The sequence below is a fragment of the Panicum virgatum genome, chromosome 2N (assembly GCF_016808335.1).
Source record: "Panicum virgatum strain AP13 chromosome 2N, P.virgatum_v5, whole genome shotgun sequence".
NCBI lineage: Eukaryota > Viridiplantae > Streptophyta > Magnoliopsida > Poales > Poaceae > Panicum > Panicum virgatum.
Window position 1 is genome coordinate 62,357,769 of NC_053146.1, and position 12,451 is coordinate 62,370,219.

Here is a 12,451-nt window from a genome sequence, read left to right on the forward strand (position 1 = left end):
TCGTCGCCCTAGTAGATCAAGCTGCGGCAATGGGGTCAGCAGCACAAGGGTTTCTGGTTGGTTCCTGCCATGTATTCAACGAGTCCGCTTCTTCTTCTTCTTCTTCTTATGTTTTTGGAAAAAAACAATTCTTTTTGGAAAGTTCTAATTCCTGCGCCCGACGAAACCTTGCGTCCTATAATTGCTAAACCGTGTCAACTTTCAGCCCAATAAGAGCCCAGGAGGAGCCGAGCCAGTTCGAAACCGGATTACTGGCTGTGGCTGGGAATAGACGGCGACCACCGCCGCGACGGCAGCAACGGCCACCATTCCCTTCCAATCCCCCACACACCATGGCGTCGCGCGTGGCCGCGATGGCGCTCGCTGGCGCCCGCCCCACGGCCCACGCTCCTGGGTCCGCGGCCAACACCAGGAGCCCTGAGTGGAGGACGCAGCCTATCCTCAACCGCCGCGGCCTGATCGCCCGCGCTTCCCACCGCCCATCCTGCGCTGCTGAGGTGGGTGCGCCGGCTCTGGACTTTTCAGATAGCTTCCAAGCTTCCAGCGCTTTATCTGTGCTCTTGGTTTGGCGTCATGGGTGTAGGAGGGGGTTATCCAGTGGCATCGCCACTAGAAGTGCTTCACATCCTCCACTGCGATGCAGGTCTTTGGTTAATTAAATCGGTTTTGTGTTGGACGAAATACTTGTGCTGATCTTTGGGACTATTGCCTTGTTCGGCTGGCTGGCTGGCTGGATGGCCGGCTGATTTCGCGTGAGAGGAAAATATTGTTGGCTGGCTGGTTGGCTGGTGGCTGGGCTGATTTTGCGTGAGAGAAAAATACTGTTGTGGCTGGCTGAATCCGACTGAATCCGCCAGCCGAACAAGGCGTATATTTGTGGCCATGCATTCAATTTTGCCATATAAGAGCACTTACCGTGCTAACAACTAATCTTATTCAAATTAGTTATCTATTTGAATTGGCAATTATCGTTTTAGCTGAATTCCGTATGCTAAGTCTGAGCGTTTTAGCTGCTTTCACTGACAGGTGGACATTAGGTTGATGATCGACAGGTACAGTCAAGTAACAGAGACTCGCTAGTCGATGCTATCGTCGCCCTAGTAGATCAAGCTGCGGCAATGGGGTCAGCAGCACAAGGGTTTCTGGTTGGTTCCTGCCATGTATTCAACGAGTCCGCTTCTTCTTCTTCTTCTTCTTCTTCTTCTTCTTCTTCTGTTTTTGGAAAAAAATCAATTCTTTTTGGAAAGTTCTAATTCCTGCGCCCGATGAAACCTTGCGTCCTATAATTAATTGTCTGGCTACAGGTTCCGATTTTTAATCTTGCCAGCTCCGATTTCCAAAGAAGGGAGCGGTTGTTCAATCTCTTGGTCTCGAAGCCGTCGCGCAGATTTCGCCCCCACCCACCTCGAGGATGGAGGAGGGGTGCCGGAACCCGGCGGCCTACCTCCCCGACGACCTGGTCGTCGAGATCCTCTCGCGGCTGCCGGCCAAGTCGCTGTGCCGCTTCAAGTGCGTCTCCCGGTCCTGGCGCGCCCTCATCTTCTCCGACAGGTTTTCTTTCGCGCAGACCCTGTCGGGCTTCTTCTTCGGCAGTCGCCGCGACATCGCCGGCTTGCCGCCTCCTCTCCCCGGAGTCGATACGGCTCTCTCCTTCCTGCCACCCAGCGGCGGGGAGATAGAGCTGCTCGACTCCTGCAACGGGCTCCTCCTCCTGCTCTGCTCCCGCGAGCCCGGATCGTCGTCTGCAATCCAGTCACTCTGGAGTGGGTTGCGCTGCCCCAGCCCAGCCACGCTCCGGGAATTTCTGAAGTGCTCGATGAGAAAAACATCACGGAAGCCGCGATGGGCTTCGATCCGACCTTCTCCCCGCATTTCTACGTGTTTCAACTGGTTCACGTGGAGATCAAGGGTGAACATATTATCGAGGTGGTGGAGATTGCACATCAACCACAGACCATTGCTCAGTTGTTCAAATCTCCTACGTTCATTGAGGAGATTGCCGGTGACCAAGATAGAGAGGAAGAGAAGGGGTGCTTTTGTGTGTGGATTTGGACTGCGGATCCGAGTAACATTGCAAAGGCTGGTACACTTCAGATTGAGGAGCCTGTAACGTACTCGGAGGGATGTTTTTCGGCGGCTGCTTTGTTAAACTATGAAGTGACTATACATGTGGATCGGGTCCTGGATTACACATCTCCACCATGTAGTCCGACCTGAAGGAGTGTTGACAGCGGACCCAGTGGCCTGCCAGACGATGAGCCTGAGGAGGAGTGGCCGGTTCGTCATGTCTTCGCTTGGCGTCGAGGGTACCAGGATGGAACTGCTCCTCGACATCAGAGAGTTTCGGCTCTTGACAGGCTTGGAAGGAAACCCCGGGATCGCTCGCCATCGGGAGGTGGCTCCGGCAAGTCCCTCCACCGAGGAACGAGATCCGCTGCAGTTGAGTGCCCTGTAGTGGTGTCCCTAACACGTGGGCCCCACATATGCAGGACACGTGGGCTCCACATATGCAGGCCCACCTGTCAGTGGCCCAACTGCACGCCGCCGAACTGCAGCGGCCGCCGAGTAGGCACGGCTTCGAACGTGCGGGGATTGGGCAGCACGGCTGGGGCGGCGACATGGGCAGCGGTCATGGTCGCAGTTACTATGGTGGCAGAGGGCGTGGGGCCGGCTCCGAGGCCCAGCCAGTCAATGAGGTGAAGTCTGTGGAGGAAGCGTGCAACGCGGCTGCAGGAATTGAAGGTGGGAAGGGTCTGGTGGCCTTTCCATTGGATGCAGAGATCAGCTTCCTGGAGCGTGCTGGCCCCTTAATGGCTGCACTGCTCGAGGACCCTATGCTAGAGGAGGCCAGGTCGCAGCCTATTTGCAAGGAGCACACACAGAACACTGTTGAGGCAGCGGTGGAGGACAGCAGGCAGATCTCAGTGGGGACGGGCTGGGAGATTTCTACGCTGGTTGAGCGTGCAGTGGATCATGTTGACCGTTACGACACCTTTTTCAACACTCTTCTGCGGGAAGGCAGTGTGCTGGCCTGCACGGCTGATCTCGACCCGCCGCACACTGGGCTGGGCTCGGTCCGGCCAATGGAGGACTTCTTGACACTGTTGATCAGCACGCCGGCCGTGGTTCTACCTCTGATGTTGTCTTGGGCCATGTCGAAGCACATTTCGAGGGTGCACTGCGTTGGGTGCCGGTTGCCGGTGGAGGGACCTCTTCCTCGCTGGCTGCTATTTGCGACAGCATGGTTCAGGAGGTTGAAGATGGTACACTGCTCCCAAGAGAGGGGGCAGCGGTTTTGGATACTTTGAGGGAAGAGAAGGGTACTTCTGATTTGGACAGTTGCTTATTTGGTGAAAGTCGACTTGCTGGTAAGGGGCGCAGGCACAGTCACTTTGACCCAATGGTTGATGAGGCAGAAGGCTGTTTCTCGCAGAGCATGGGGCAAGCTGAGGCGCCGAAAGTGAACAGTGACTATGGTGCAAGCTGTGCGGTACAGCTGCCTGACCTGCTGGATCTTAGTCCTATTGGTGTTATGGGGCCTGTGGTGATGCCGGCTTTGGATCTAGCCATACTTGGATGTGGGATGTTGGGCTGACTTCACAACAGTCGGAGGATAGTGCTATTGCTGCTGTGATGGTTACTGCAGAGGATAAGGCTATTCGGCCTGTAGTTGATGAGGGCCCGGTTGCAGCCTTGGATACACAGCTACTTGGGCCTACTCTGGTTGCGGAGGATTGGCCGACTTTGAGACTGTCTCCTCCGGGTGAGGGTGGCCCTGTTGCGCAAGTTCCTTCTGCTGAGCTAGTTGTTGTGCTTCCTGTTGTTGGCGTGCAAAATGCTGAGCTCATGACTACGGGCAATGATTCTGGTGCTGCTGGAATTTCTGCTTCTGACCAAGGGGAAGCCTTGCATCTTGAGGATGCTCATTCTGTGCATGTTGCGACCCAGCCAGCTGAGGGGACTTTCGTTGCCTCTCTGAAAAAATCTATCCCGACCCCTTTGCTGCTGACCCCGGAAGCTGCTCCGCGTAGAACCAGTATTGCCTCCAAGGAAGCACAAACTGATTTGAAGAGTCAGAGGAAGAGTAGAAGGTTGGCGAATAGGCCCAAATCAAACCTGACTATGGAGGAGCAGGCTACTATGCTCCTTATGAAGAAATGTGGGACCTTAGCTGAGGTTGGCACTGTTAGCAAAGAAGATCAAGCAAAGTTCAGGGAAGAATTTGTGGAACCTCTGAAAACTGTGTCAGTGAGTGGCTACCGCGACATGTTCGGTCTAAGCGTTGTTGATGGCAGTAACCCTCTATCTGCCCTGGCTGTGGAAGCATAAACTTGAAATGCAAAGTTCCTTTGGGGGATCGAGTCCTTGTGTTGTAATGTTGTGTTCTATCTGTTCAACCTTCCTTAGTTACCTTGTGTGGCCTTTAGTTGTGGCCTCTGTTGTACCTTCCTCCCGTGTGTGTTTCTTATTGTTTCTTAGGAGGTTGTTTGTTGGTTTGTTTGCCCCTTGTCTTAAGGAGGGCACTTGTGTTTGTGTTATGTTGTTTGAATGTTAGATCAAAAGTGTGTCTTGTTGAGCTGGAATGCTCGGGGCTTGAATAATTCTGCTAGAAGGAAAGTAGTCAAGGACCTGGTCACCAAGGAGGGCTGCTCTGTGGTATGTTTACAGGAGACAAAACTTGAAGAAATCACTGCAGCTATAGTGTTGGAGACTCTGGGGCAAGCTTTTGTTGATAATTTTGTTCTCTTCCGGCAGTAGGGACTAAGGGTGGGGTGCTTATTGCAACTGATGGCAGCTACTACACTTTGTCAGATATCCACCTAAACTCAGATTCTGTAACTGTGAAGTTGTCGGCAACAACATGTAACTTATCTTGGTGGTTGACTGGAGTGTATGGGCCCCAAGAAGAAGCAGCTAAGGTTAGGTTCCTGGATGATTTGAGGCAAGTGAAATCTGTGGTTTCTGATGAATGGCTTATCATTGGGGATTTCAATTTAATTTTGCAAGCACAAGATAAAAGCAACAACAATCTAAATAGGAGAATGATGGGAAATTTCAGAAGAGCTGTGGATGACTTGGAGCTGAAAGAGATTAAGCTGCGGGGGAGAAAATTTACTTGGTCCAACAATGTAACACAAACAAGAATAGATAGAGCTTTCTGCACTTCGGAGTGGGAACTTATGTTGCCCAGCTGTTCTCTACAAGCCATCTCTTCTTTGGTGTCAGATCACTCACCATTATTGCTGCTTGGGGAAACTGAAAGGACAAATTACAAAGGCTTTCGGTTTGAGGCCTTTTGGAACAAATTGCCGGGATTCCACGACACTGTGTCGGCTGCATGGAGCAAGTCACTCTCTCTTCATAATCCTTTCCTGCGACTTCACACCAAACTTAGAAGAACTGGGAAAGCCCTTCGGAGTTGGTCGAGATCATTAATTGGCAACAACAAACTCCTTCTTGAAGCAGCCAAACAGCTCATTCTGATCCTCGATGTGGTTCAAGAGCATCGGCCACTTAGCACTGAGGAAATTGCACTGAGAAGAGACCTAAAAAATAGGTTCCTTGCCATGACAGCGGTAGAAAAATTAAGAGCGAAGCAGAAGTCCAGACTAAATTTCCTAAAAGCTGGAGATGCAAATTCCAAATTATTCTTCCTTGCAGCTAATGGACGGAGGAGAAAAAATTTTATTCAAAGTTTGCAGACTGAAAATGGCTCAATACACCTTCACATTGAAAAAGAGCAGTTCATACATCACCATTTCAGCAGTTTTCTGGGGACAGCAAGGACACGAGTTACCACTCTAAATTGGGACAGGCTTAATCTTCCAAGACATGATCTGCAATGGCTTGAAGAAGAGGTAAAGGAAGCTGTTTTTGGTCTGCACTCAGAGAAGGCACCTGGGCCGGATGGATTCATTGGTAAATTCTTCAAGGTGGCTTGGAGCATCATCAAGGATGATCTGATGTCCGCAGTTAATTTTTTCTACTCACAGCACTTGCAACACCTGAATGTCCTCAACTCAGCACACATTGTACTAATACCAAAGAAGATGGATGCCAAAAAAATATCTGATTTCAGGCCCATTAGTTTGACCAGTAGTATTGCCAAGATCCTATCCAAGCTTTTGGCTAACAGATTGTCCTCATGCCTCTCTAGCATCATTTCCAAAAATCAAAGTGCTTTTATTAAGAAAAGAAGTATTTATGACAATTTCCTTTACACACAAAATCTGATCAGGGAGCTGTACAGACTGAAAAGACCTTCCTTATTTCTCAAGCTCGACATTACAAAAGCTTTTGATACAGTCAATTGGAGCTACTTGCTAGAGCTACTAGAAGTTATGGGCTTTGGGCCAAAATGGAGATTCTGGGTTACTGCTCTGCTGTCGACTACTAGTTCTTCTGTGTTACTTAATGGAGCACAAGGAAGAAAATTCTTTCACAAGGCAGGACTGAGGCAAGGGGACCCCTTATCCCCTATGTTGTTCATCATTGCTCTAGAACCACTACAGGCCCTCCTTGCTTTGGCTGAACAAGAATCTCAGTTGGAACCAATTCACCATAGTGCTGCAAAAATAAGGGTGAGTTTGTATGCTGATGATGCAGCAGTCTTCCTAAATCCTGTGAAAGAGGATGTAAAGATGGCTCTACAAATTTTAGAAGTTTTTGGACAGGCTAGTGGGCTGCAAGTAAACTTGGAAAAAAGTGCTGTTTACCCAATCAGATGTGAGAATCTCAACATGGAAGAATTTCTTCAACCCTTAGGCTGTCAGGTCAGTTCATTCCCTTGCAAGTACCTTGGTCTGCCACTAAGCGAGAGAAGGTTAAAAAGGGTAGATATCCAACCGTTGTTTGATAAAGTGGCTGCTAAACTACCAGCATGGAAAGGGAAACTCATTAACCGAGCAGGAAGATTAAAGTTGGTGAATGCAGTCCTAACGGCGGTGCCAATATATTTTCTGACTGTATTTTCTCTGAAGAAGTCGGCAATAAAAAAGCTCGACAAAATCAGACGAAGCTTTTTATGGAAAGGAACTGAGGATGCAAATGGAGGCCATTCCCTGGTTACTTGGAGAAAGGCGTCAATTCCGAAGCATTTGGGGGGAGCAGGAATTTTAGACCTAGAGCTTCTCAGTCGTGCTCTACGGATTCGATGGCTGTGGTTTGCTTGGAAAGAGCCTGATAGGCCATGGGTTGGCATGACACCACCTTGTGATGAGACTGATCGCAGTTTGTTCAGAGCTAGCACTTTAGTCACCATCGGGGATGGATGCACAGCAAAGTTCTGGCACTGCCCTTGGCTGAATGGGTCGGCACCTCGAGACTTGGCACCTTCTTTGTTCAAGCTGGCTTGGCGGAAGAATAATTGTGTTAGAGAGGACTTAGCTGATCACAAATGGACAAGGGGTTTGTGGAGGATGAGTACTGTGGAGCAAATGGCCGAGTTTGTTGGGCTCTGGGATGCGGTGCAACGAGTTCAGTTTTTGGACACACCAGATGTTATAACTTGGAAGTGGACAGCTAATGGAATATATTCGGCAAAGTCAGCATACAACATTCAGCTGCTTGGGACACAAGGGATATTTGATGGTACAAGTGTGTGGGGTGCTCATGCAGAGGGCAAACATAAGTTCTTTGCCTGGCTCTTCGTCCAAGGGAAAATCTTGACTGCTGACAACTTAATTCGGAGGAACTGGCCTTGCAATCAGTTATGTCCATTGTGTGATCAAGAGTTGGAGACTGCTGTCCATCTTTGTCTGACTTGCAGTTTTGCGAAGGAGGTTTGGTTTCACGTAGCCAACTGGACGACCTTGGATCTTAGACTGATGACAGGTGAGGTGCTTGATGTCAAGACTTGGTGGGAGGCAAACCTGCAGCACTTGCCGTTAAAGAAACAACGCTCAGTGGCTGCAGTACTAATGGTTACAGCCTGGTCCATTTGGAATGAAAGGAATAGGAGAATTTTTGAGCAACGGTCGCTGAACCCGCTACAAGTTTTCAACCTGATCAAGAACGAGTTGTTGCTTCGTGTTACGGCCTGTGGCCGACCTGTGCTGGATTTAGTTCCCCATGTTACATCTGTTTAGTCTCTTAGGCTCAATGTGTGTGAGTTCTTTTGGTTATTTTGTAATCACAACTCTGTAAGACTTCGCCTGCTTCCTTCTTAAATGCAATGCAGTGCTCCTGCAATATTTCAAAAAAAAAGGTGGTGGAGATTTACTCATCATAAACCAACAAATGGGTTCTGAAGGAAAGTGGATGGAAGCCTCACTGGGCTTTCTTCTTCGGTCGTAGTACCTTCTTAAATGGCTCCCTGCGTTTTCCCACCCCCTTCGACAAAGTCGCTTCGGTGGACACGGGAGGCCAGTCATGGCGGGTCACCGTCGTACGGCCGGGTGAGGATGACAACCACGACCATGTTTTCGGTCTGCTCGTCGGCCATTCTCAGGGGCGCTTGCTGTACGTGGATGCTGACTTCTGGAAAAATGTCTTCTCAATCTTTGTTCTTGAGGACTACGGCAGGGACGAGTGGACGTTCAGGCAAAGCATAAGCATGATGGATCTATTTGGACCACCAAACTCACCACGGGGTACAGATTACAGAGTAGCTTCATTTCATCCGGATGGTGATTTGGTTTTCATCTATGACGGGTCACGGGAAAGGTTGCTATCCTATGATATGAATCGTAGGGAAGTGCATGTTATCTGCGATCCCGGAGAAGTGTCATGGCCTACTTGGTTTTACCATTAGTGTCGCCTAATGTCGACTAGAAGAGCTTGGCAGTCTCCACTACCAGCCCCAAATTTGCAGCTTTGCATTTGTATTATTGAAATGACATTGATGAAGTCCTCGAGAAGGATGTGGCCAGGAATACCAATGTTTCTGACATTTTTAGAGGGAGAAGAGTAGAAAACTGAATCGTTCAGCACGGTTTTGAGATAGGTGTGGCAGTGGAGAGGAGCCTTTCTTACTATTGGATCGTTTTGGCGATACATTTATTTCAAGTCTTGTCCAATAATAATGTTTGCTGTTTTACCAATTGAAAGGTGAACAATCTTATACATTATGAGCATTAGTATTTATGCATCTCATCTATCCGCTTTTCATGAATAATCTATTCAGTGATTGTTCGTTTCTATTTTTTTTAAGAAAAAACTATCCTGGTTGGTTGGGCTTGGAACATCTAGTGGGATTGATATTAGAACTTTTTCTTTGTGGCAACACTATATGATTTCCAATTTGATGTGCATGTCATTTTGTCTAGTAAAGAGCCTAATTTGGCAACCTTGTCGTTTCAAAGAGTAGTTCCGTCAGGTGATTTTGTTTTAGGAACCTGAAAGTACAGGTTCCCGAAGGATTTTAAGAGAAGAGTGAATATACAAGCATTGCCTCAGAGATCAGATTGGCTATGCAGGAGTCCTACTGCTTTCCTTTGAATGGCTATGGCACAAGGATTTTTCTTTCATCCGAGTTTTTTTCCTTTTTCTGTGCGGTGTTATAAATGTTAAGAAGGAATTCTATTTTCAAATCTGAAACTTCTCGTGCTGCACCTTTCCAGTGCTTAAATAGAAGGTTCGCAGCCATCTTTTCCCCGTCAGATTTGAACTCCTTTTCCGTTCGTCAGCACAGGGGTCCTGGACTCCTGGTTGCGGGCGTGTTTGGAGTCTGATACCGGTAACCGGTGTACGTACACGATTCCGAGTTTGAATCCGTTATCTCTACGCTCCAACCCTTGCTTGTACCAGGATATGGTTACGTATTCCGATTGAATCTTCCACCGTGTTGTTGTTCGATCTCCCCGGCGTGAAGATTCCGCTGCTCGACTAGGGCATTGCGGACTCGACGGAGAGGCGGATGGCCTACCTCCCCGACGACCTCGTCGTCGAGATCCTCTCGCGTCTGCCGGCCAAGTCACTCTGCCGCTTCAGGTGTGTCTCCAAGTCTTGGCGCGCCCTCATGTCCGACCCCGCCCACAGGCACAGGTTCGCGCACACCGCGGCCTGCTTCTTCTTCTGCCGCCGCGATGCCAGCATCCCGGCCTGGGGCTTCGTCACCGCCGACGGAGACGGTGTCCTGCCTCATGTCGACTCGGCGCTCTCCTTCTTGCCGGCCTCGAGCTGCCCGAAGATCGAGCTGCTCGACTCCTGCAACGGGCTTCTCCTCTTGCGCTGCTCACCGGCCACTGCCGCCGCCGCCGGCCTTCTACGCCGTGTGCACAGGGGCGTAGCTAGGGGGGCGGGCAGGGGCATGGCCCCCCTTCCCAATTTTACATTATAAATTTAAAATTAAATTAATTTTTTATATAAATTAATATGGTTGCCCCTCTAATAATAAAAAAATTCCTGGTTCCGCCCCTGCATGTACAACCCGGCGACCGGAGAGTAGGTCGCCCTGCCACAGACGAGCGTCGAGCCCGGATTCGACGACTTCCACACGAGGGCGCACTGGGCGGCGCTGGGCTTCGACCCATCCGCCTCCCCGCATTTCCACGTCTTCCAGCTCGAGGAGGAGGAGCGCATGTACAATTACTACGTCAGTGCGGTGGAGATCTACTCGTCGGAGACCGGCGCGTGGGTAAATAAGAAAAGCGGGTGGTGCCGCGGGCTCGAGCTGGCCGGCCACATGACCTACCTCAACGGCTTCCTGTACGTCACCACGTTGCGCCACGCCAATGCCATCGCCGCGGTGGACACCAAGGCCCATGCGTGGAGGACCATCGGCTCACCGTCCCGGCGGTCCACCTACTACGGCATCGTCAGCCACTCGCAAGGCCGCTTGATCTACGTGCAAGTCCACCACAGACGAACGGATGCCCAGCTGGTGATCTATGCTCTTGAGGATGATCATGACAGCGAGGAGAGGACTCTGAGGAACAGGGTAACAATTGACGCTCTGTTTGGGCCAGAGGAGTTGCCGTATGGGCTGGAAAGGCTTGTAGTTGCGGTTCATCCCAACTGCGATAGGTGTTTCTTCTACGATCGTCTGAAGAGGCTCATGTCCTGTGATGTGAAGGAGGGGCGTGTGCATGTCATATGCACTCTTGAAGGTGTCGACGACGACGAAACTCGCCCCTTTTTCTTGTATGTCCCATCGTACTCTGCTGGGACGTTAGATCGCCAGATGTCGAGTAGGAGTGTTACGATCTCCGGTACAGGCCTCACAAACTGAAGTTAGGTTTTGTAGATGTTTGTCAGAGTTGATGCTCCCCTGTTATTATGCCCCATAAACCATAACAACTTCAATTGTGAGATGCAATGCTCCATCTCCGGTTTTATGTACGAGCATAGGATCAGCAATGCCTTTAGATGGGTCTGGTGAAGTTACCATTTTTTATGCAGAGCAAAAATGCAGAGTTATATCTGGTTAAGCTGTAGTAAGTTTGCTGTTTGAACACTACTCGCCACTTTATGCAGGCTGTTCTTCTTCCGGAGATCTTATTGAAGACACTGACCAACTACTCGTTGATCAAAAAGTACAGTATATAGCAAAAACCCCTCATGAGGCGTATAAGCCAGCTGAAGCGTGCACAACTGCACAAGCGGATCAGGGCGTACAAGTACAACCGAGCAGCTTCACTAAACTTGAATTGCTGTACAGATCAAAGAATTTTCATTTCCGTGACGGCGAATCAAAGAATCCGATCGCGAGGATCGATCACGACGGCCGCGGCCGCGGCGAGACGGCGGACGGCGAGGAGAGCGGCGACGCGTTGCGCAGCCGGCTGGGCGCCGGCCGGAAGCTCCACCTCCTCATCAGCACCGGTCCGCCGCGCCCGCCGCACCAGCTCCCGGTTCCCCTTCCCCGTGGGCGGCGGCACGCGCGCGCCGCGGGCCTGGCGCCCCTGCTGCTCCTCTGCCGCCTCGGCGCCGCGGCCGCCGCCTGCCGCGCGCCGGCGCCCCACCAGTTGCACTCCGCTCGCCAGGACGGTGCCGCGCCGCCCGCGGGACACCCCGGCCTCGGCGTCCCGAGCCGTGAGCCTCCTGCCGCGCCCAGCACCGGCCTGACGGGCCGCGGCAGCCCACCGCACGCCACGCTGACGTTCGGCTGGTGGCGTCGGCGCCGCGCCAGAAGGCCCAGAACCAATCATCATCGCTGCCTCGGCCAGAAAAGCTCGACGCACAGGTCTCCCCGGAAGCTGCCTAGCCGCTCCTGTCCTCTTTTCTTCTACTCTCCTAGTCGCCTTCTCCACTTATATGGGCAGTACGCCACGCACGCACACGCACGCGTTCATGGCGCGAGCTGGAACCGAAGCCGCAGGGAAGGGTTTACAGCTCGCCCCTCGCGCGCGTGGCCGACGACTCGATCGCGTTTTTGACCGCACCAGCCGCGGGCCGACCGGACTCGATTCCCGGATTCTCATGCTGACCCTTTCGCGGGCCTAGGCCTTCGGCGACCCGGCTGGCCGCGAGCGGGCGGTGTCGCGGTCGTGCCCGGCGCGGGGCGGCGCGG

The 12,451-nt window shown here is 51.4% G+C and overlaps 2 protein-coding genes and 1 pseudogene across 2 annotated transcripts; 2 read left to right on the forward strand and 1 right to left on the reverse strand.

Moving 5' to 3' along the window:
* The first annotated feature begins 1,411 nt into the window (after positions 1-1,411).
* On the forward strand, positions 1,412-2,006 carry LOC120662873 (putative F-box protein At4g09190). The gene is made up of 2 exons (XM_039941932.1): positions 1,412-1,763; positions 1,996-2,006. Exons 1-2 carry the CDS (start codon positions 1,412-1,414, stop codon positions 2,004-2,006), a joined length of 363 nt encoding a protein of 120 aa, XP_039797866.1.
* A 7,623-nt stretch (positions 2,007-9,629) lies between these two features.
* On the forward strand, positions 9,630-11,170 carry LOC120662874 (F-box protein At5g07610-like). The gene is made up of 2 exons (XM_039941933.1): positions 9,630-10,225; positions 10,388-11,170. The coding sequence occupies exons 1-2, from the start codon at positions 9,857-9,859 to the stop codon at positions 11,168-11,170; spliced, it is 1,152 nt and encodes a 383-aa protein (XP_039797867.1). The 5' UTR covers positions 9,630-9,856.
* A 236-nt stretch (positions 11,171-11,406) lies between these two features.
* Positions 11,407-12,085, reverse strand: LOC120658980 (annotated as a pseudogene).
* Between the last annotated feature and the right edge of the window lie 366 nt (positions 12,086-12,451).